This window comes from Triturus cristatus, chromosome 5_1 (genome assembly GCF_964204655.1).
Source record: "Triturus cristatus chromosome 5_1, aTriCri1.1, whole genome shotgun sequence".
Taxonomy (NCBI): Eukaryota; Metazoa; Chordata; class Amphibia; order Caudata; family Salamandridae; genus Triturus; species Triturus cristatus.
The window spans coordinates 256404361-256430037 of NC_140587.1; the positions used below are offsets into that span (position 1 = coordinate 256404361).

General features: G+C 40.4%; 1 protein-coding gene across 2 annotated transcripts in view; it reads left to right on the forward strand.

Annotated features, from left to right (window-relative positions):
* NDRG1 (N-myc downstream regulated 1) overlaps positions 1 to 25677 on the forward strand; it is a 177944-nt gene that overhangs the window by 141826 nt on the left and 10441 nt on the right. For both annotated transcript variants that reach the window (XM_085604884.1, XM_085604885.1), the window contains 5 exons: positions 4316 to 4372; positions 5406 to 5509; positions 5687 to 5743; positions 14399 to 14450; positions 22980 to 23027. In XM_085604884.1, the coding sequence (XP_085461010.1) occupies positions 4316 to 4372; positions 5406 to 5509; positions 5687 to 5743; positions 14399 to 14450; positions 22980 to 23027 (318 nt within the window). The remainder of the gene's footprint in view (positions 1 to 4315; positions 4373 to 5405; positions 5510 to 5686; positions 5744 to 14398; positions 14451 to 22979; positions 23028 to 25677) is intronic.

Below are 25677 nucleotides of genomic sequence, written 5' to 3' on the forward strand. Positions count from 1 at the left end.
CTTTATTTCATCTGAAGGTGTCTAATTTCTGATTTTTCTGACCTATTTAGGTATGGCACAATGTTAGGCATGCAAACTTTAGCTAGGCTCTTCCTATGATCTTTCGTGTAGCCATCTTTGAGTGGACCACTCCACAGTTCTGAGAAAAACATGCTGCGTAGTCAATATGACCGGATGAAGACTGCATTAGATTAAACTATCAAGCTTTGTGGGGTTTTTGTTGCCGCAGACCCTTTCTTTCCAAGATTGTTCAACAGTTCGCATAGACCTACGTTCAACAAAACTCAAGGGGTAGCAGAAGTGACATTTCAGTGAAATATGCTGAAGTTAACAGAAATCTGCATAAACAGCAAGATTAATAAAACAGCAAAATCTTTCCTAATATATGTAAGCCTACTTTAGCCCCACACCACGGTATCTCCACTGCTGTGATGAGCTGGGGCCTATCCGACACTTGCGCAGGTACAGCCGTTGTACTCGAGTCACATTGAGCAACATGGATCACTAAATTAGTTTCAAACACCCATGGGCAGTTTCAGGTGCCGCCTCAAATGCCAGTAATAACCTCCAGATGCTCAGGGACAGATCTAAATGCCCAAAAGCTTGACGTAGAGGGTGGTTCCTATTTTCTGCAGATCCTCCAGTCTTTATTCATGGTGCTGCACTCGTTCACTAATATCAGACTTGTTAGAATTTCTGAATTTATAGCCCCCATCCCAACACACTACACCCCTGCCTCTTTCTTGTGTGTACTACATCGAAAGGACCGTTGTCAAGAATGTGATACAAAACTGCATCTCATAAACCTTTGACACTCTCATGGGAATGGAGGTGGACATGTTGGGCTCAAATGATCAACCGCATATACCCCATTGCTAAAAAAAAAATCCAAAGAATGGAACACGAGTCAAGAGGGAGAGATGAGGTAAAAAACCTTCTATTTGAAAGGAAAAAAACTGAGGATAAGAAGATTCAGGCAGGGCCACTTTCGGAAAAAGCATGCAATAGGTTCAAATAAATATATAATCTATCACAAGATATTGTATTCTAAGTTGGGGTTGTTTTTTCTACGTATTCATATAAGACTAATTTAAATACTGGGCTAGGATATTTTTCCAGTTACCATTTCTGTGCCAGTTATGCGCCCCAAATACCATAATTAATGCTCCTATAGGTCAAGGTATTGATGTCATGTTTCAGCATGTAAATTAACATAGCATTACCAGTTTGTAGCTTCTTGGTGCATTTTGCACTCTTAAATTCAGTTGATTCTGCATCATTTCGTCTCATTTGCATCTACAATTGGCAGATTCTCTGATTCAGTGGCGTTGTCTTTGCATTACAAATGGGAATTGTGCTGAAAAACAAAAATATGCTTTGCCACCCCTCAAAATTATGCCCTTAGTTCTTTCAAACTGCTGTGAAGCAGAAAAAAGTCTATTCAGATAAAGGTAAAGAGGCCATCAGGAGACGCACTGACAGCCACAAAAAGGTGGCGCACTGTCTGCACCCCCTTATGACAGCCCTCTTTAAGTGATGAAGGGGGCCCTATGGACATCGCATTGCACACAGGTGCAGATACACTGCACCCACCTCCACAGTGAAACACAGATTGGCTGCTTCAAAGCCGCTTTATTTTTCACTTTAATGCGCTGGCCTAGGGCGAGTTTGCGGCTGCACTAGGGGCAGTGCATCCAGTCTAATATCATGCATTCTCCTTGCTTGCTCAGGGTGCACCTTTTGAAAGGTGCGCTTGGTGCAAACAAGGAAAATGTGCTGCATTGTACAATACAGTCCCAGGAGACTTCTGCCAATGCACCACAGACTGAGCCTGACGGTGCACCTCCACCATCAGGCCCTGCCCTGCCAATGCATCTACCAATGATCTTCCATATGTTTCCTACTGGGAGTCCGTGAGTCCTATCGCAGGATGTTCTTTGTGTTTTTGTGTTGCATATAGCCTTTGATGCTATATTGTTGCCTTTTCCTCATCCTGGGAACATGTATTACCCAATTAAATAGTGCTCAATTGACCAGGGCTTGATAGTTGTCTAACTTGTGGGAATTTGAACTTCTTACCGGTGTTTTTCTACATTATATTTTAGCAGCAAACCTTTAACTCGCTGAGTCATCCTGCTGGCTAAATTGTTACATGCTGAACAAAGCTGAAACATCATTTATAATTAAAAATAACTTGTGCTCATCCAAATCATACTTCATATTAAAAAAATACAAATTTACTGTTGAATTGATTTCAGAGGCCAGATACTGTCAGTTACTTGAAAAACTGCACGCCTGTGCCAGTATCTCCACATGGTGCTGGGCCTCTTTGGCTGTAATGTGATAAACCTCTTGGGCTGAATCGTCCTCTAAGACGCCGTGGGCTGAATGGACGTCATTCATGAAACTGCTTCAGCTTGTGAACTTCAGTTATACTCCAAGGGTCATAGTTTCCAAGTTTCAGCAAAGTGGCTGACGTTGTGGTTGTGAAATAAAGAAACAAATCGCAGTGAATCATGAGACTGCAGATGTCCCACGAGGCCAATATCCCTCGTAAAATGCCCCACACACAAACAAACCTCTGTCTGAGGGCAATAAAGGCATTTTCTTTTTTAAATATCTTTTTATTGATTGATCAAAAACAAAAAACAAACTATAGTGCAGTCTCTATCTTCCGACATTCACAGTGCATTGGTACAAAATCAGTTGATGCTTTACATTGGGCCCACGACAAAGCTTAATAGCTGTGATTATTCGTTTACAAAATGAAACTTTAATCTCCCGCCTGAAATAAAGGCATTTTCAAACCAGGAATGAACTAGGCATTATTATTATTATGTATTTTTAAATTTTTTTTTTATCTTGCCTATAGTCTGCTTTAGCCTCATGTTATCCCCAATGTTTTTTTTTTTATATATACACACAAACCTAGAAGGGCTTCTCATCAAGCCTCTTCATCCATAGATCTGTTGAAGTATCAATCACTTACTGCTTCTATCTCCTGCCGCATGGGGCAGTGGGTCAAACTACTTCATCCATTGGCTGTCTTGCATTGTGAATTATAACATTTTCTGCTCATATGTACAGTCACCAAAAGAAGTTCCTTCCAGTGCCTGCGGTGCTGGGATACATCTTTATTTAAAAAAAAAAAAAAATGTGTATAGCATTTTATTTGCATATTGCATATGCAAGCAAAAAAATAATATATAAATAAAAACAGTGCCACGAAACGGGGCCAATCCGATACCCTTTTCCAGTACTGTTAAGCTGTTCACATTACTTTCTGGTAAGACAAATCGTCCCCCACGTGCCCTCTCGTCTGGTGAAACTCTAGCTGCCCCTTTAAGACTGGTCATCATTGACCTCCTCATTAAGTTGCACTATTCCCAATGCTTAAGTGGAGTTGGCTATGCCTTGCTTTATCAGAGTCGCCATTAAGATCATATTTGAATGAGGTTTTGAGCATTGAAATGTTTGGGCTGTTTTGGATTTAATTTTCATTCTTTTGCTATTTGTCCAGTTCTTTTTCTCTCTTAGAATCTCTTCCAGCATCCCAAACGTAGCTGCAAAATGAGTTACTCTGTTCTTTTTTTAGTTTGAGTTAACACTTGCCAACCAGATTTCCTAGTGTTACTTCTAGAAACCTGAACGGCAACCTGTGTCTTTCCTCCTTGATACATATGGAGGCACAAGATGTAGAGTTTTACATGGTCAGTCAGCAGTAGATAGCATTTTGAAAGAAGCTTATATCAGATATGCCTTTACATTTTCAGGGAATACATTGCTAGTTAATTTAATTCCTGTTTAAATAGCATTTTCTTTATCAAAAACTTTCTTCCTCTGTGATAAATGACCTGTTGGAGGGTGTGGCACTATTTCTTTTAAAGACAGTCAAAAGATCTATTCCTGCACTATACAGAAATATCTAGTATTAGACTGATACTGGGTGTTTACCTATGAATTTAATTCCAAGGTACATCCATAAACCAAGGCCCATTCAATTCATTTCTAAATCTGAGTGTTGTGAGGAACTGTCTTCAGTTCTTTTTAATCCACCATTCTAAAGCATGATCTGGGGATCTGAGCTAGGCGCGTTATAAAGATGGCTTTATGCGCGCTCTACAATAGTTTGATCTCTTTAAAATGACCCTGTATCAAATAACTTGAAACTATGAAGGATACGAAGGCTGGAAAAGTATTGCCTACCTGGAGCAACTCTTGCTTTATTAATGTTTTGGTAGTACATTTACATCTGTATAAATCAGTGTTTCCAGTCAATTAGAAAATAAAATGAATATTTTGTTTTTCACTAAAGATTTCTGGATGGACTCATGCACTTCCGGATATGGTCATATCACATTTATTTTCAAAGGTAAGAGTTCCATCTAATGCGTTTTGCATTACACATTGTTATTTGAAATATTTAGTTCATAAATGAATGAATGATGTTCTAGCCTTTTATTTTCAGGAGGAGCATTAAGTTGCTGGGGACAAAAAGATGAACATGTAGTAATTTGCATATAAAGAAAGCAGAACATTGCCTATAGCGAGTACTACAACTATAAAAGAAACGTTTATATAATTTGAAAACAAAGGATTAGTATGTGATACATAGGTGACTAAGTAGTCTTCTTAAGATATAAGATATATAGTTGTGTAGACAAGGGTGTGGGGAGCACATAGCGCAATTAATACGTTTGGTCCATAATCAATGTTTTGTTTACTCAATCTTATCCAATTTCCTTTTCCAGTATATAGACATTGTCCTACATCCCATTCTGGTCTTCATTCTTTTATGAAAGATGCATATGCCTATAGCAATTGATCTGTCATAGATTGACATGGTATTGTCCATGCCTACTGTAGGGTACATTGGCTTATAATAACAATACTAGGCATGCAGTCAATGGCACTTTCCAATATAAGGGCAGTTCATAGCATATGGTGTGAGTACCTGGATAGCTTTGGCTTACTCACAATATCCAGTGTATTAGCAGAGTGCTTGCCTGCGATCTAGCGCTACCTTGGCATACTGTGCCATTCCTGCACAACAGCTCGGATGCACACTCCATTATACAGTACTCCTATCATATATAATTCCAGGTCTACTTCTGTATAAGAACAAATCATACACCCTATGCCCCATAAAAGCACCAGCACACAAGAACATGTTTCCTACAATACAGCAATATACTCAACCTGTACCTCGGGAGCACATTGTACAGCGCATTCTCCTAACTAGGCATTGACAAAAGGCAGTCGGTCAATTTTTCTAAGTAATGTTGGTATAGAATAAGCATTACTAACGGACCAAAGTTCAATGCATGTTTTGTATATATGCTGTTCAAATAAGAAAACAAATGCACATTAATGGTGTTTTGACCTAATTATAAATGTCTTTTTAGGAGGAAATTCACAACAACCACGATCTGATCGCGACTTATCGCCAACATATTTTGAATGACATAAATCGGGACAATCTTCAACTTTTTGTTAAGTCTTATAACAGGTACTATCATCTGAGTATCCCATTGGCTTACATATTTTTGTAGAATAGATTATAATTTTATCTATCACCAGGGGGATTCTTTGTATATGACAATTATGATGTAGTAGAAGCAAAAGAGTTTAGTTTTGCTTTTCATCTGCAAAATAAAACCATTAATAAAGTTATCTTTCTGTTTAGCCGAAGAGATCTGGAAATTGAGCGCCCGTTTCCAGGAGGACCTAATAATACTCTTAAGTAAGTACTGAATTTTCATAATGTGTCATCTAAGCCGATGGACATTTGGCAGTACTATGTTGACTGTATAGGATAATTAGTTGTTTCAGTACTGCAAATGGCGCATACTCTAAGAAATTGTTTTATTGTGGTATTTCAGTCACTGCACAAAAGGTCAGGGAAACCAGTATGCTTGAATGTTTTCAGTCTTTTGTACTGTTCCTCTTCACATGAAGCCATACCGGAAGTTGACTATGACTGTGTAGATTGCCAGACTTAAAATGTGCCCACTATGCAGGTAGGCTGCTTGTAAATGTGGCTGAAAATATATTTATTTTCATCTACTTCCCTCTCCTGCCTTATTTTTTTCTCTCTATCCTTCCTTAAACTTTACCTTTCAATAGTGCCCCTTAGTCTTCTCCTTGATTCTTCCTTGTCTGCTTTTTCCTAATCTCATCTTAAACATTTTCTTACTCTGTTTGTTGCTTCTCTTCCACACCTTTCCTATTGGTATCATCAACCTGCGCGCCCCTTGCCACCTCTGGACTGCCTTCTTTTCCACAGTTTCTTATCTTTATGCTCCTTTTTCATTTGTCTATCCTCTTGCGCTGCTGCAGTCACCCACTTCCTCTTACATCAAGGTTGCAAAGCATCCTTTAGCTACCTCCCCAATCATTTTTTTGCCTTCTGTCATTTCCAGTCTGCTACCCTCCTGCTCCCACTTAATCATCCCCTTCGCAGCTCATCCTTACCCTCCCACATTCACTTTTCCAGGCAGTCCTTGCTAGCACATACACATGGTATGACACATCATGCCTACAGCTGTGGCACAAACAGTGGAAAGGAATTAGTTAGAAAAAGGGAAAACCCAAACATGGTAATCTGTAACTATAATTATCTTGTTAGCAAAATCCGGCATCCTGTACAGGGCTTGAAATAGAACAAGAAATCACTTTCACCTAACAATACTACAATCCAAATGTACTAGTACATATGCCAGTCTAGAAATGCCTGACCTTGCAGTAACTCATTGTAATTATGGTACCTCATGATTTGTCAGTAGCAGATACACAGTTGGCAGAGCAGAACAAGGGACCTTGCACACCACAAACCATATAATGTACACTCAGGTCACTACACCCTCACACAAGCCTGTAGCATCAAAAAAGCATTCCACAACATTGCACTAACCAGTATCCATCATTTAGCCCACCTCTAGTAGACACAAGAACACCCACTAACTTATGGCTCAGGGGGCACAATTCCCCATTCCACCCCTGCATAAAACACTCGGGCCCGAACAAGGCCTTACCACCCAAAAGTTATGCCCACAAACCTCCACGACGCCTCCAAGACCGAGTTCACCAATGGCTTCGCCAATATGTTCATTATTTGAATTACAAATCAGAGTATCCAATAATTGTGATAAACCCATGTCGTATTCACAGGCAACTGCCCACTCCATTCACCATAAACCTGATGCACCATGACCTAAACACATTAATTTCACTGCCCAATTAACAGCACCTAAAACCGTCACAGAAAAAGGCCACAACCCTCTAATGCACAACCTTGACAACCAGGAAGCAAGATGTTTCCAATGTCACTTTTTAATCTGCCACTCTCTCAAGGTCCATTCATTTCCCGGTTCACAAGGAATCCAATAGCATTAGTCACCCAATTTTTAGAAGTACTGCCCATGATATTAGACATCTTGCATCATGCTCATCCCACATAAGCCCATTACAAAACGCAATCTTGCCAACCCAAGGCTCGTCTCATACTACATAGATTAAACCCACTCACTACCACACATAACCTCACCCAACCCACTCTCAATATACACCAAACAAACCTGGAAAGGCTCTACCTGACAATTTCCCTGGTCACCTTCTACAATTCTGTCTCCATCTGAGAAGGAAATGCGCAAATACACCATCTAAGAAGTATCAATCCTGCTGCTAGACTGATCATAAACTGCACCCAATAATACCGCTCATCCAATCAGGAGCCATATTGAAACAATTCCACCAACTCTCATACAGCAGACTTTATCAGGAACATTGCCGTATACACCTATAGGATGTCCCAACATAGTTCTTCCCAGTAGTATTGCCTTTCAGTACCATCCAGAAAGACCTAGCGCAATCAGATTGGCAACTCTCAACTATGTGCATGCTACTAAATCCTCACTGATTACTCGGTCTCATCAAACATCATGCAGTCCTGGACTCTTTTATCCCATCCACAGATATAAATTCCATTGAAAAGGAACAGGTATTGCATTCACCTATAAAGTGAAAATACCTGCCAGTATCTTCCAAAATACCACCAGTCCTACTTCTCTACTGCTTCATGTCTCACTACCCTCTCATTCCTGCTTACACAGACCTTTTTTGTATAATCTCAGATTTGAAGAGACGTTTACTGCCTCAGTTGTGACCATCATCCTCTGATTTTAGGACACTATCTGGTTAGACCTACCTAGTAAACCCACTGCACTTACTGCTAAGCTAGAAACTCTCTAACATAAAGGCCCTCACTAATATTTTTCACACCCCGGAAACTGAAAAATCCAGGTCTAAACAATTGATCTTTAATGCAAATAGCAGACTGGTTGGACCAACTCCACTGCCTTGTCTACAGTCTGAGTTTGAGAGCATGCCAAGTAGTGAAAGACTTTTACTTAAGCTAATTAATAGTTTCTTAAAGCTAGAAAAATTCAAGGGCCAAAACTACATTTATTAGGTCTGATAGACTCCACCAATGCAGGCCTGTCTCCATCGTGCACACTTAGCCAAACTCCAGGAATGCCAACATCCATTTTCATTTCTGATACCCAATTACCTTGCTTACGTTCCCATGTGGCACATGCCAGGCCACCAAGTGCAACATAATTCCACCAGATAGGTCCTGTACTACATGGAGCAAGCACGCACTGAGCACCAGACACCTCAGCTTGTCTGCCCAAAACTATATTCGATACCGCCATCTAACATTACATGTGCAGTCTATACCTACCATTATTGCCAATGGGAGTTTTACTATTTCCCCAAGGTGAAATAAAGCATTAGAGCTCTGCTTTCCAAACTCTTTAGAACCAGGACACAGTTTTTAGGCTGACAACTTTTGCTCCCCACTTAGCTTTAATGGACTTGAGGAAGGGCTGTTTTTTAATGTAAAAACAGCAATTGTTTGTAAACGTTGCAACCTTCACAATGCACTCTGATATCGGACTGTGAGCAAGAAATTGATCTGATCATAAAAATGGTGATCTGTACTGGAGTCTGAAGCTGGAACACTTCAGAGCGTTGTGGTGACCAACTACCTCTATTAACTAAAACCTCAAGGCTGTAGAAAAATCTTGGTGGTGATAATCGGTGATTTTAGCAAATGTAAGTAAGAAACACCTTCTACAGCCGAGTATGGGAAAAGGCCTAATTTTCATTGAGTTAAAACGATGCCCAAGTGTGTATTTTGGACTCAAAATACATATTGTAATTGTATTTATATAGTGATTTACTGCCCCTGATGAGGCATTGAAGTACTTTACAACAGCTGCTTTTCAACCCAAGATTAGAGATTAGTCCGTGTTATTGGTTCTTGTTGGCTACTTGGATTTGCCTTGTGTGCCCAAGCAAATCACACCATGCATTCACTTCAATTTCTTTGTAGCATATTAAAGTAATAGTTAAATGTGATCATTAGTGGGGGATGTGTGTACATGCAGATGGTTGGTGATTAGTTGGTAACGTTTGGTAATTGGGAGGTGTCAGGCTGCAGGGTATAAAAAACAATTGTGATCTTTAGAATGAGTTGTGGGCTTTTTGCAGAAAAACCTTAATAGAGATTGATATTTATATTTTGCGCAAACACAGGCTACGGGCATTGAAGCACTTACATGAGCACCAGATTACATTAGATAATGTCAGATTTATTTTATTATATGCACAGGAGATTAAGTAATTTGCCCAGATTCGAAGGATGTTGAGTTAACACCGAGATTCAAACCTGGTTCCCCAGATGGAAAGTCAGCAGCTCTGGCTGTTAAACCACAGCCATATTTTACAAATTCATGTGTAAAAGTCATAAAGCAGTGTTACGGTTGTCTATGATCACAAATAGTGAAAACATTCTCTGACTAAATGGCTTTATGAAGTAAAAAAACAGCAGCAAACACTGGAAGGTTCACCTGGAGTCTTGCTTGAGAATACTTGGAAGAGTTTGTTTTAAAAGTGGACTTTGGGATACTATTCAGCACCTTTACACATAGACTAAGACATTCGCAACCTACCAAAAACTGCCTTAAGACCCACCAGTGGGTTCCGACTCACAGTTTGGGAAATGCTGTCTTAGAGCGAGTTGCACCATGCATGCAGAAGACAGAGATTGCCATTGATGCTGCCACCAATGCAAGAGGTGAATGCATCTTTGGGACCTACTGCCAAAGAAACATACCTCACCTAAGTAACATTTGTCTGTCTTCCACCTGCTGAACTTAAGCCTAGAAACTTCTGGGGGGAAGAATGGAGTGACCGCACTGATGTAACCCCAGGGGGAAGAAGCTGTTGAATTTGCTGGGTGGGTAGCAAACAGACAAGCTGCCTTGATAACAGGGTATTTTGGAGGTTACTGGAAGTCCAGGTGTCTATCTGTCCTACAGAAAAAGGCAAGTTTGCATGATCAAGAAATAACCTTAGATAACCAAGATGGAGATCTCTGGCGAGGAATATAGAGATGGAGAACCTCATGCCAGGAAATCAAAGTACCAATGGGGGGTGATTTTTAGAGACAATTGTTACTGTTCAGTGGTAAGCAAAAAAAGATGGAGGAACCAGGCAGCAGTGAATGGGAAACCATTTTCTGACTGATTGAAGAGCAAATGTTTTAAACACATTAGTGGCAAACAACTTACTAACGTTAATTGGACAGATTTTACACGAAGGTGAAATAAGATGCCAGTTTGACCACAGTCCACCAGACCTTAGTTAAGGAATGACTCATCCTTGACAGGGCACCCCAAACACCACACGATCATGCATCTACTGGTTACAGTGGAGACTCACTGACTGAGATCACCTTAATAGCTCTGACCCTAAATGACTTTGGCTACTGAAAGGTTGATGCTCTCCTAGCAAATCCAGAGGAAGCAACAGACCGTCATGTTGCTCCGGATCTTGCCATTCTCTTTTGGCCTCTGGCACTTTCTTTGAGCTCAGCAGTTCTTTGACCCTCCCATGCATATGTTTTTGACCTTTTTTGAGCTATTTTCTACAACTGGCCCTCTTTACTCTAGAAATCTGTGCTTAGGTTAGCTAAGTGAGTTTCCACAAGTCCATTCTCCTGTCACCACTGTGTCCTGCTTCGCCTGTGGTAGTGACTTTGTCTGACTTGTTTTTTGTTTTTTTCAATTCAAGACTTAATTGCCAAGAGAACCCACCCTGCTGAGACTGTGGATCTTGCTTTGTAGGGTTCTAGGGTCCTCTAGCTCTTAAGTGATTGGTCGATCAACTTTCTTTTTAAAACTATACAAGGAATATATTTTGCTAAATTATTTGCTGACTCCAGATCTCAGTATTAACAAATATTGATATAGCTTCAAATAAATTGTTTTAAAGAAGAGCTCTAGTAGTGATGCCAACCAAGCTATTGCCTTACAAGTTGTGCAAATGCCCTAAAGTAAAATGTCTTTTTTAAAATGCATATGTGCTTTAAAAACGCAGAAGTGGAGTATAGAGACACAGGCAAGAGCAACACATTAGAACATGCCAAACAGGAATTCAAACAATGATTATCGATACAGTGTTAACCACACATATAATTCCATTGATAGGAAGTGGTCATCTTATCCTGCTATCTTTTATTTTTTATTATTGTTTTTAATAAAACTTCCTCAAATTTAAATAGATTCTTCCTGTCCTTAGCCCATTCTTCCAGTGGTGTTTTCGTGACTATGCAATAATTAAGTTTAAGGGCATAAAAAAGTAAAACTGTGTAGTAACATAGAGAGGACACAATTTCAGTCTCATCCTTTGAAATGCACAATTCCAGGATTGTTAACCCGGATTCATTCACGGAGCATATGACTGACAACAAAACACACCTATTACTCATCAGATTCATAAGCAAACTTTAGTCTGTTTGAGATAGAAAATGTCCATAGTTTGGGGACGAAATATGTGGTGGGTATGCATGCAAACCAGTTGTGATTGAGCGTAAATCATTGGTTTATTTTCCCACAAACTGTGCTAAACCTGTGACTGAAGCTTTATTACAGCAACAAGGTGTAATTGCAAGTGTTTTAATTTTTCTGCCCAGGGTGGCAGGATGTATACCTTTGTACTCTTGTTTAGATGCAACAATTTACCAAAATATTTAGTGCACAGAACTCGGTGGTATGCATAGTTGTGACCACTGTTGCCTTATCAACTGGGTCAGGACTCAGGGCGTTGCTGGTCTCTCAAAGGCCTAAGTGGTCTTAGCACCTGCCAATCAAAATGCACATCCACTGGACAACTAAAAAAGAACCCTAAATTCAAGAAAAATAGCCAGGAGAAAAGAAAACTATTTTTAAAGAAGATTTGCTGCGACAGCTAAATATTCACCATCATCTTTGTCCCTTTCTCTCTGAAAAGGGCTTCGGAAGATTTTTGATTCTTGTTCTAAGTTTCAATTGGTCACTATAATCCATGCTTTCCATAAACGTCCATGTTGTAGCTGTATAAATCCCTTTTTTGTATTTCCACCCAATTTTTTTTCTTGTGTTTAGAAAATACACTTCTCTTTGTGATGGCATCGAGATGGACATTCTCTTGCTCTCACTCATGTGGGGTGTGAGATGCCTTAGGCTGGCATTTTCCGAGCTCCGTCTTCCATTGACGGTGAAGGCTTGGCAGTCCCAGACTTGGAACTTTACAACCTTGCGGCACAACTAAAGTGTGCAGCTTATTGGAGACCCTGCAGATGGAGGAGTATGCCACCCGGGGTACTCTTTATCCCAAACCGCACCTCTGTTGGCTCCTTTGTTTAACCCAAATGCTCGACGGAGCAGCGACAGACCCAAAATTCTATTGAATACTTTACAGTTCACATGGGTCACATGCATAGGCAGGAACTTTCTATGTGAAGGACCTTCCTCTGACTGCATGACAACTACCACATGAGGGTTACTGGTTCTGGGTTGTGAGAGTGGGAAAGGAGAGGTATGATAACGCTCAGGAATTGGTTTGCAGATGTGAATCTAGGAGATTTAGTAGATCTCCTCGACTATGCACGCCCTGCCCACCATTTTCTGCTACATGGGGCAGTCACAAATGCAGTGCGGTGAACATGTGGGAAGACGGACAGCAACCCTCAGGGCATAGAGTCTTAAAGGCTATTTACACCATCACTGGCCAAAACCATGCAATCACACTTATCTACAAAGCACTGATCGCACAAACCCAAAGTATGCTGATGAGCCTGAGAGACCCCTTTTCCCGAGATATGGCCCAAGAACTAAGACTGGCACAACATCCTAAGAGACACACCTTGCATCTCGCAATGCTTGCTTCCCTCATTTAGGTTTATTACATCTGTACAGCATATCTCACACCTAAACACATTTATCTCATGTTCCTGGGGACGCAGACAGAATGCTCCCACTGCAGAGATATAGGGGTGGACTTCTTTCATGTGTGTGGGGGATGTACCGCCCTTACCTTTTATTTAGAGACTGTTGTGAGCTGCATTAACTCTGCTACGGGATACAATCTAGTTAGATCCCCGGCGACCGGCCTAATGGACCTATTTCTCAGAACCAAAGCTGTCACCATCACCTCGTACTTCGCAGACCTAGCCCTGATCCTTGCAGATTACTATGTTTTGGAAATGTCTCAGGGGACCCACTCTCCAGAGATGGTATAGGGACCTATGTAAATGGGCTGCATGTGAGGGAGTACGGCTTTACACGGAGGTGTGGAAAGGGCTGAGGAGCCCTGACCATGCTCAAGCATGGGACTTGATTCTTCAGGATTGCCCAAGAATAAATGGCACAGGGCGACTAATCCAAATCTCGGATGACGTTTCCACTGAGGAAGACTAACCCAAAGGACTCCAACTGTGCGGAACCATGGCCCAAAATTCCTGACCCCAGAGGCTCACCCTGCTGATATACCAGATCTGTCAGACACAAACCCCTTATCCCTGATGGTGGATGCTTTATACCCCATGCACTACTTCATCTCCTGTTCATGTGTTGAGTTCCTGTTCACTGTGAGGGATTATTTACGCACAGATCGATGCACATACAGGGGATATTGTTTGACTGCTTTGCACTATATTGCTGTACTATTGGGACCCCTGTATTGGCCCTTTGCACAGGATTCTTAGCCAGGCTGTTACGATCTGAATTGGCATGATGATCCTAAAATGTGTTTAATAAATATATATATTTGTTAGGGTATCCCCCTCTTTTGAGCGAAACTGCCCCATATATATTTGCCATTGCATTTTGCTGAATTATTCTTGCATCCACAGCACCTCTTGGAGGTGTAAGCCTCTGAAAACATACAAGCTAAGAAAACCGGCACCAGTTGCCTCCAGTAGAATTGTGTGAATAGCATGTGCATGGTGAATGCAATTGTGATTCTTTCAATTGATACTGTTCATTCTAAGCAGTGCTTTTATTTTTGACAGGTGCCCATCTTTGCTCGTTGTTGGTGATAATTCCCCTGCTGTTGATGCAGTGGTACGTATATGATTTTATCTGTTTTTTAGTCCGTGTATATCACTCTAATGTACCTTATGTCTTAATCTTATAAATCAATAAATAGGACATACTGACAAAAGTTCCTGTATTTACGCATTACTGTATAGTTGTGATCAAAGTCAGACATCCCTAATATGTACATTTATCATTTACCTAGTTTCAGTACCATCATTATTAAATGTTTATCAATGTACCCGAGTGTCTTGGGATTTTAAAAAACTATTTAGATTGGAAAAATCTGCTTGCAAACTAGTACTGTTTTTTCAAACAAATGTTTGTTAATAATGATTTATTGAAGCAATATGCATCCTTGACGACACCTGCTAATATGAAATATAAGAAGGGAGTAGACTAAATAAAAGGCATCACATTTAACAGCCTGTGAAAATCACTCCTCTTCATATTTACAAACAGGCAAGATAGTTTATCAAACTTCACCAGATTTTTGTAAACCTAAGATGCCTACCTCTCAACATATACATTTTTATTGTGTGGATAAAAAACACAACTTAAAAAGAATTTGAATGTATTATGGGTCTTTTGTTTACATGTCGGTTGTGGCGAGAAATACCCTAGAGATATCTGAAGAGATGGCTCTATTTTCAGTTTGGCTTCCTTTAACGGAAGCTAGAATAATGAGCTTCTGGTTAACCTACACCTTGTAAAAAAATAGAAGAAAACATTGATTTCAGATTGGATGGAAATCACCTTGGACCAATTTATTCATTCTTGGCATTTCAGAAAAAATTTAAGCTTTGCTCCATTGACATCCTGGCTTCCAGGACTTCTCAGTAAAGCAAATGGGTCAATCTGAACAAAATGTATGGATGAAAGGTTAGCAGGTTCCCTACATTATATTAGTTTAGGATGCCGATAAGCATGACTATTTGTCAAACATTGATCTATATGCTCTCTTGTGCACTCGTCTGCATGCATTGCGGTGACCAGCATGCTTGCAGAGTAAATCTTGTATCCTATGAATAGGAATCTTGCTTCCATCCAGGGATCAATCTGCCCCATAAATAAACCATTAACCTAATGAAACCGCATAGAAAGTATTTCTTCAGGTTTTCTGATCACCAGACAGCCATAGTCCCTGTAATATGTTTGAGTAGCACTCCAGCACAGTACAACAGTGACATAGCAGAGTAGGTGTGAAAAGGAACAGCTCTGTGTATATCTTTCCTGGTTTGCACAACCTGTTCTGCCCAGATCTTTACATTTCTATCAACCCGTCAACCCCAACACCTCATGTTCAATCTCACCTCCAGAAACCGAAGCCAATGCACGCAAGCCCCCCATGAAAGTCTGGAAATCCTTCAACCCCATACTGGAAACCGAGATTCTCAAATTGATCGCCACCTCCAAACCCGCAGCTCACGCACTAGATCCTATACCCACTCAATTGACTAAAAAGCTGAAACTCTCCATAGCTCCACACTGGTGCAAGATCATAAACCGCTCCTTGAGAACCGGTGTCATACCTGACTGCCTCAAAGTCGGCCAAGTCACACCACTCCCGAAAAAACCTGGCCTTGACACCAACGATCTGAACAATTTCAGACTGGTTTCCAATGTTCCCCTCCTTGCTAAAATCCTTGAAGTGCGTTCTTCCACAATTGATTCAGCACATGGACAGCATCAACCTTCTAGATCCGCACCAATCGGGATTCAGAAAAGACCGCAATCCTGAACATCGTGAATGACATTCACAAATCTCTAGATACTGACAAATGCTGCCTACTCATCCTCCTGGACCTATCGACAGCCTTTGACACGGTGGATCACAATCTTCTCATCAAGGCTTTCCAAGACGGGGTTGGAGCAGACGAGGTGGTCTTACATTGGTTCTCTTCCTTCTTACACAACCGCTCCCAAAGGATAAAAACAAAACCTTCACGTCCGACTCACACCCCATCAACAGAGGTGTCCCCCATGGATCAGTGCTCTCCCCTCAACTATTCAACATTGATATGGAACCCCTCACCTCCCTACTCAAAAAAGCCAACATCACCTTTCACCTCTATGCAGACGACACCCAGATCTATCTGGAAACCTCCTCCTTTGAAGACATTCAGAGATTAAACAAACACTCTTAAAGAAGTCCAGCATTGGATATCCATGAACCACGTCAAACTCAACCAAGACAAAACCGAAATTCTCCTCCTCTCCAAAGAAGAAAACCCCCAAATCATGGAATGGCTTAAAGAAATCCATGCTCTGAACTGTAATCTCACTCCGACTAACTCCATTAAATCATTAGGAATCACCCCAGACGTGACATGGTCAGTCACATCAAGAACTCCGCGAAGAGTGCCTTCCTCAATCTGAAGCTTCTCAACAAAATAAAACCCTTAATCCCGCCCAATGACCTCAAACTAGCCACCCAATCCGTGGTATTATCTAGACTCGACTATGGAAATGCTATCCTCACCGGTACAGCGAAATCCCACCTAGCCCCCCTCAAAACAACTTTAAACGCAGCAGCCAGAATGGTCACCGGAGTCAGGAAATTTGAGCACATTGCACCCACACTTCAAGATCTAAAATGGCTCCAAGTAGAGATGCGTGCCAGCTCCAGAACTGCCTGCCTCACCACAAAGCCCTCCACACAGGGAAACCTGAATACCTGGCCTCCAAACTCAAAAAGGCCGGCCAGACTAGGAACCTCAGGAGCTCCAAGTCCCTTCTGCTCATTCCGATGAAAACACACACAAACAGAAAATCGCTGCACGATCCTTCACCGGAAACGCACCCAAAATCTGGAACTCCATCCCAGCAGACATTAGGACCATCCCGTCCTTTGTAAAATTAAAAAAACTCCTAAAAGAACATGCCTTCCCAGACAGGTAACCAGTGCTGAAGGGCACATACCTGCATTCCGCAGCACCATGACACTTTGTCACCAAAATCTACCTCCTCCTAGCACCCTTTCGCCCCTCCCCGCTCCCCCTCCCTAAAAATGGTTCTGCACAAGACAATCGTGCACTCTGCGAGGCTCTCAGGACTGCCCTGCCTCAATGTTGCACTACACGCCGGGACTTCCGAACCAATATGTATACCTATGATTATTTGGGATTCCTGTATTATAACTGTTGGCAAGCGCTCCGATACCCTCGGGTCTGGCCAGCGCTATATAAAACTCCATAAATAAAATAATTTCTATAATTTTGTATACTAATGAGTTGTTATATAAATGACTGAGCTGGTGTCAGGGTTACATTGTACCTCAGCATACATTTTGCCGTTTTGATGCCCTGTTATTCCTAAGTTTTGGAGAGTCTTAAATCAAAATTGGTATATTAAATTTTTTTATTCCAATGTTTTATTGAGAGCCTTTCTTATTTAATTGAATAGTTAATGTCAATTGTGAGGATACATCCTTATTAGATAACGTTTTAATCAAGCTCCCGAGGGTACCCACAAGTATAGTGCTAAATCAGCTAGGTCTCTGATCCATTGGCAGATGTAGAAATGCTGAACTACTTTTTTATATGCCTATAAAAAACCTGGAATTATAGTTTAATTGCTTCAGGAGTATGCTCTTTACTTAAATCAGTAGTTACCATTATAAACATGGACAATGGTAGTATATTAATTTTGACAGTAATACATCTTACCAATCAAATATATAGCAAAATCACTTCATTTATTAATAGTTTGTGGTATCTCTTACTTGCTTTTCAACAGTTTGTTTTGCCAGTTTTAGTTCTGACATCTAAATAGTGATCCATCTGGATCAAGAAACGATTGTTGCTTTATTTCAGCTCTGTAGTTTTGATGATAGTGACAGTACTTGGGTTCAGTTGCCATCCAGGGTATCTGCTGAATTCTTCCCTAGTTTGTTCTGCTCCATCGAATGCCTCTTTTGCTTAGCTAAGCACTTTCGTAAAAAAAGTCATCCTGATGCAGTAGATTTGCAGGCCAGGGTGAAGTTTGCAGAGTTTCGCTATGTGGAACTGCGCATAGTGAGAACTCCACGGAGTTCCTCAAGTGGCGGAGTGCAGTGCAATCTGCCGTTTGCACTGATCTTCCTGTCGCTCGGGTAGGAATTCTACCCGAGCTGCAGCTCACACTCGCCAATTTACCGTTCACTAGCACGATCGGGGAAAAAACTATGCTGCACTACACGGAGCGGAGTTTTCTGTATTCCGCGAGCTCTGCGGAGTGCAGAAAACTCTGTGAGCGGAGTTCACCACTCAGGCCTATAGAAATGTTTTCTTGGTTTCATTTCCTTAGCACCACCAAGCTAGCAGGCCATGTTAGTATGTAACCAGCAAATCTCAATCTACATGGCAAACATTCGGGCCTTTAGATGACTTTTGTCTTTCACTTTGTGTAAGTGACAGTGATCTTCCACTTTTCGGGACAATGGGTCATCTTTGCCCACACAGTTGATCCCAGAACACTTTTTAAATTGTAAACCTTTATTTTGAAAATCACTTCCATAGTACACTAGCTAACAACATAGCATTTTAAATTGTAATCTTGGCTTGATTTGACATCCTCAGAGGACAGTCAGTTTTCCTTAGTGTTCATAGAAGCAGGTTTTTTTTTGTTCTCGTTTTTTCTGGTGGGGTACGCCTTTACACACCTGCCACCTCACCACAATACCTTCTCATTTTGACAAATACACTTCCTGAGGTCGAAAGGCACCCTAGAAGGACAGACCATTTGGCTTCTGGGTTTCTATTTCATTGAGGTAGTTCTATTTGAGAGGCAAGCTAATGAAGTACGCGGAGTGAGGTTACTTGAGTTGTTAGCTGAGCATTCTTGTATAGTCTGATACAGCCCTTGCTTTTCTGAGGCTTGTCCAACTCCCAGGTATAGTTTCCTTCTAATTCAAATTTGTGGGCAAATTCCTCCCACACATGCTGACATCACTCAGATGTTTAGCTCCAGTCTTTTGAGGCAATATAAACATTCAATGTTGAAGCATTTTTTCAGTATGTAGGATCCATTCAATGTAGACTCCCATAAACATCAAGATAATCTCCATTAAGCCTAGCTTCATAATTGAGGCACTGTACTCTTAAGAATTTGCCCTTGCATGCTGTTGAAAGTTTGCATGCACTGAGAAAGGAATGTCTGAGAAGGCTTCTATTGAAAACTATAGAGTCTATTTCGGAAGACTTAAGCAATTTTATCCTTTAGTAGAAGCCCTTATTTCTTTACCTCTAAAGCCAATGTTGATTGTCCTGTCACCATATTATATGCTGCATTGAAGGATCTGAGGCAGATCTTTATCCAGTGATCAGGCATCTCCAACCTGTTCTCAACACTTGAGGTGTGGGTTAAAAAATGGACACTACTCCCCTTATTGAAGGTATGATTCCAATAAGGGACTGTTCTCCCCCATAGAAACCCAAGTTGATCCACAGTAGGAACTCTTCATTTCATGATGTTATGGCAGCATTTGAAGGAACAGACCGCAAAGTCAGCAAGCTTAACATTACTACCATAAGTTTCCAAGAAATAACGTAATTCATTTTCAAGCCTGTACAAACTTTCTTCAGCAAGAACTCTAGCACCTTCAGTCCTAGGTTTGCTACAATCTCCCAAAGAGAAATTCTTAACTATGTTGATGGTTAAAGCTTTGAAGATATTCCAATATATGAGAGAAGTTGAGCATGTTGTTGCTTACCCCTAATGCTACCCTCAAGAAATGGGCGCAGTGGGGGAAAAAGACCTTCCAGTTGTCCTCTAATACCATTTGAATTGCTAGCTCTTCTGTTCTTGCAGATATATGCATGTCGTCTTATGGCATTCATTTGGTCTGTTTTCAGATATTGTACCTGAGGTTGGAGGCAGGATGTTTTGGAGATAATGAGAAAGAGATGATTATATAAGACTAAATCATCAGTATAGAGCAACCTAGCAGACTGTGCTACCATGTCCTGGTGATGTGTAAGGCTTTTTAGCTCCGGTTAATATCTCGTGCCCCCAAGGGCAAAATAAAATCCATGTTCTTCCATTCACTGTCTACCATTGCTGAGTTAGTGGACCCTCTTTCCAAGCCCTTAGAATCTGTGTACCTGCTGGCTTCTTTGGAGATCATGATTGCAGCACTAAAACTACAGACAAGTGTAATGTGTGGAACCAACATCCCCCCTCGACCCCCATACTGACATCTATTGCAGTATCTCTGGTGCCCAGGACATGGAAGAGTGCCAATATTGTTAGTTTCTGCAACTGGGTTTATTAGGAACACCTCTCCGTTTAAGCTTTAGGATTGCTTGTGCCTTATGCAGCAAACATCTACCCTGCACATGAGAGTAATGAAAGTAAAGATCAAAGTAACCAAGACAATGGTGGCATTTTACTGGATGTGAGAGATGCCAGTGGCGTGAACTCACCACTGGACAGTCCTGTGCTGGCAACCACACAGAGTTAGTATTTTAAATCTTCTCTTATACCACTGCCGAGGAAAGCATTCTCTATGTTAGCTCTTGAAACACCTTCCACAGAGAACACCTCTAGATTAGCCAGTTCTGTCTTTATCAAGAAAATCATAGATCTGTTTAGAGTGTTAATTTTTATGTAACAGTCTATTGCAGATGCATTGAGGTTTCAAGCGAGAGAGAGGAGTTGGCCTAATGGCTAGGGTGCTCGACCTCGGACCTGGGGATCTGGGTTCGAGTCTCGGTAATGACGCTGAACATCCTGTGATTCTGGGCAAATCACTTAATCTCTCCGTGCCTAACAAAAAAATAAAAATGAATGTGTGTCCTCATGTTACGTAACTGGTGCTATGTAAACCGCTCTGATACCTGATTGGGTTCGGGTCAATTTTGCGCTATATAAAATTCTAGAAAAAAAACAAAAAACGCCCGGCTCCTGGGGCTTGCCTGTGCCTTTTCTTACTCAAACTTTTAAAGAGAGTCCAAGTAAATAGATGGATTCTTCTTTACTTGGAAGGTTTTGAGATTAATGATTTAAGCAAGTCTCTGAAGAGGTGCCATCCCAGAGAGCCTGGAAAGATGAAGCCCATTTTAGATTTTCAGGTTAATTTAATAAATAATTGTGTAAATCAACAAAAAGTTCGAATAAGTGTCTGGCACAAATTCTGGTGGTGTTAAGAGATAGGGCAGTGACACAAGAGACCTATTTCAATATTTTTACTGTATACTCGCTCAGATTTCTGCTATTTGTCTCAAAGTCTATAAATTAGCACATCACGATTTTGGCTTTTTGATCTTATGTCGGCAACTTGTGTGTTTACCAAGGCGCTAGTGAGTGGTGCATTTTTAAGGGATAGAAATTTCTTTATCAGGATGATTGGTTTCTGAAAATGTAATCCAAAAAGATACTGCGTGTTCTTCAGGTGACTGTTACACAACTTAAAGGGTCACTTGTGGTTTGATGGGCTGTGCTTTGTACCGCTAGGGCAACAGCAGTATGTTCTCTGCTGTCCTGACACATTACAGGCCACAACACTACAGCCAAACATACTCAAAGATCTCTGATTGCCTGATGGAAATCTGTAAGCCTTCAGCGTGGCTACTATGTCTCTTGCAGCCACATTTTTCTTCAAAATACGAATTCCCCAAAAACATTAAAGTAGTGGTTTTGATATTCTGGGAGTTTTTCTCCTTCATAAAAACATTTCCTAGTTCTTCTCAAACCCATTTCATATCTGAACTCCCTGCAGTCAAGAAACCAGGGAGGACACTGATGGAGGTCACACCTTGGCATGGATATCTTCCTGCATGAGACAAAAAGGGAAAGTACAATGCTTTAGGAAAAAAATTGCTAAAAATCTGACAAATGTCCTGTTCAGCAAACATTCAGGGCGAGGGAGATCTGGCATCGAGTGTTAAAATATATTGTGGTAGGTTTCCACACAGCGCAGGCATTATATGTCCAAACAGGATTTATGTTTCTCTGCATGACCAATTATACAACATTATATTGAGCAAATGTGTTAAAAATTTGAAAATCTCACCAAATTTAGTATTCTGTCTTCAGGCTTCAATGTAATAATTATTTGAGGTTTGCATCAATGAAGAACCCTTAGTTTTTGTTTTATTGCACGTATTGTCTGTATGGGAACACAGAGACTAGTTGAATATGTTTAAGCAAACTAATACTGATTGTTTTGCAAACAAGCAGGGTGGGCGAACATCCAAGAAGAGTTAAATAGTAGTAAAATGTATGAGAAAATAGGGTAAAAAAGGGTTAGTAAGAAATTAGTCTTGGGTTGTTGGTTTGTGGGAAAGTGACTTTTCCAGTTCTTTTCCTCCCACTTATGTTTGTTTTAACACATAGTGATAAATGGTAGTCCGAACAGTAAATGGAGTGGAGCTGCACATGTGGGGCCTGTCCTTCTTTCCTGTTGTATATAAAATAGATGGCCTTTTATGGATGACGGTCAAGCGATACTGAATGCTGAGAGCTTTTAAGTGTGTCAAAATTAAGCTCTTGTTTATAAAATGTAAATAATGCAAATGCTGTCATTTCTAACAAGCCCATATACAGTTTAACATTACTTATGCTTCCATTAAACAGGTTGAGTGCAACTCAAAACTGGATCCTACAAAGACCACACTCTTAAAGGTAATATATGAAAAGCTAACCATTTTGTTATATATGTATGTGTGTGTGTGTGTGTGTGTGTATATATATATATATATATGTGTGTGTGCGTGTATGTATGTATATATATATATATATATATGTGTGTGTGTATTAATATATATATTAAACAATATTGTGTATAAAATTGCTGGGTATTCTGATGTAAGAAAGGTTAAATCGAAGTATGTTTGATTTATCACGTTAATTTTTTGGAGCTTATCAGAACATAATATATAATAACCGTCAATGATGTGAAGTGTCATTAAAACCACTGCTTTTGTATTTAGACTAATCAAGAACAAAACAAACACCATTATCCTGGATAGACATTTCTTATAGGATGTGATAATGCACTTTTACCTGAATATAAAGATAATTGCAGAACTAACTGCAGTATTTTACTGATTTATAATGCACATGAGAACATTAAGTATAAACTCCTGTGTTTCATAAAAAAAAAAATTATAAATGTGTTTTGGTGTCAGAATAATCCTTTAATTAGAAAATAACACAGCTTCTCACTTGTCATAGCTTATTGCAAGTAGTGATTTCAGAAGGTATTCTACTTCAATGGGCAGAGTACTGACAGTCTAGATATGCACACTGGGCAACAGAAGCAAGGAGAGGAAAGACAAGTTCATAGCTCTTCCTGTACTCACTCTTCAGTGGTCTGCCCACCACAGGTGTACTCGCTCGGCCTTGTCGAAAAAACCAGTATCACAGCACAGCCTCTGCATGATCAAATCTAAGCAGCGCGCTGAGAGGAGCGAGTGGAACAGCACATTTTAAGCTGTCCTGCATTTTTATTCAGATGATAGAATGGTGAGCATGGCAGCAGTTGCGGTCACTGAGAATGCTTCCCTTTAAGGTTGTTTAATATTTATGGTGAAGGGTTATAAAGAACAAGATGTGTATTAGATATTCTAACTATTTAAGCTTTGGGCAACACCCCTGTGGTCTCATAGATGACAAACGTCTTAATATCATGCTTGAAACTTAAGCTAACCCTAACTTTTACTTACAACATGTGGCAATATGGGTCTTGTGGTGTTATTGTAACTTTAAAAATGTGGGTTGAAATGGTTGTGGACCACTTGCAAGCTATGGAAAGAATAAAGGGAATAGCCTACCCCTACCCTTACATATAAGGGATATTTCAAGTCCCCTTGGCATTGTGTGCCTGCAGCCAAGTGTCTTTGTTTAGGGAACTCCTTTCTAATATTCTTATTTACTAGGGCGTTTGTACGCATTAGATGTTTATAATTTTCCTGATTTCTGCCGAATTCAAAGATTTTGATGGTGTTTTAAACACTGCAATTATTTGAAAGCCACTGGGGTATCCAGGATTTGAGTTAAATGCTCAGAAATGGAATTGAGATGGAAGAGGATTTTTTTTTACCGTAGATTCAAATAGTGACATGGTATAATCCAGGAAGAAACTGTCAACACACAAGACCTTCCTGTCAGCTGACCCCTGTGCAGGTTTTCTTGGCACTTTGGTAAATCCACCAGCAGGGAAAGTGCAGCTCCACACAACTCTTCCCAGTTCACAGTAGGAAGGTGCCTCAAAGTGTTGTAAACTTTGCAATAATCTGCAGCAAGCTTTGCAGTCGGGGGCGATTCCATCTCTGCTCCCGCAGTCTTGTCTCCTCTATGGGTGTATAGACCCCTTTCGGGTAGGCGTTCAGTTGTACACAACACCCGTTAATGCACAAAATATTTATCCTATGATGGTTTAGTCACACTGACATACAACCTGAAGGTTTGCCACATTCCAAGGCTTGTGTTAGTTACGTCCTCTGAAAAGGTGTACACTAGACCAAAAAAATATTACTAAATCTTGATACTTCAGTCGGCCATAAATGTAAATGATTGACTAACACAGGTTCAGAAGTGTATTTTTTCCTCCTCCCTTCTGGAGTAAATTAAGATTTTCTGTAGGTAGGGTTGCCAAACTCCCGTACACAGGTGCTTCTCATAGAACCACTGCATATTACACAGTATACATCCGTCTTGATGGTTAGCAATGTATATTATCTAGCTGTTCCACCTATTAGTTAGGGGAAATGTTTTATTTAACCCACTTGTTCTATGTCCTATCAACCGTGGTGGCCTAGTATATAGATAATGGAAATTGAATGTGTATGTATTAAAAAAATCTAATTTGTATCACAAAAAACCCTCTATGCCATTATTGTAAAGGAAAGGTGTACCATTTATTGGCTATATCTCCTACACATCTAAAACAAATCATGGTCAATTCTATATCTTATTTAATGTGATTACTGACTCCTTTTGTCAGGTTGTTTCAGTGCTTCTTGGATCATCAAGACTAACATTTATTCAAAGTGTGCACTTCCTTTGTACCAGAAGAAACCATTAATGTGTAAATTGTCTCTTTTCTTGGCACACCCAAACAAAGTATTCTTTCTTGTTATCCATTCGATGTCTGTACTCATTTTACTGTAAAAGACCGAAATAGACTAGCTAGCGACATCTTCATGTTTAACTTGACTTTTGTTCAAAACAATCTGTGATCTGCATTGCGTCTTATAATTCAAGGAAAGTTGTGACACAAGAATGTTATACCCCCTATATTCTTTAGAAAGGGTTGTTTGCACCTCCCAGG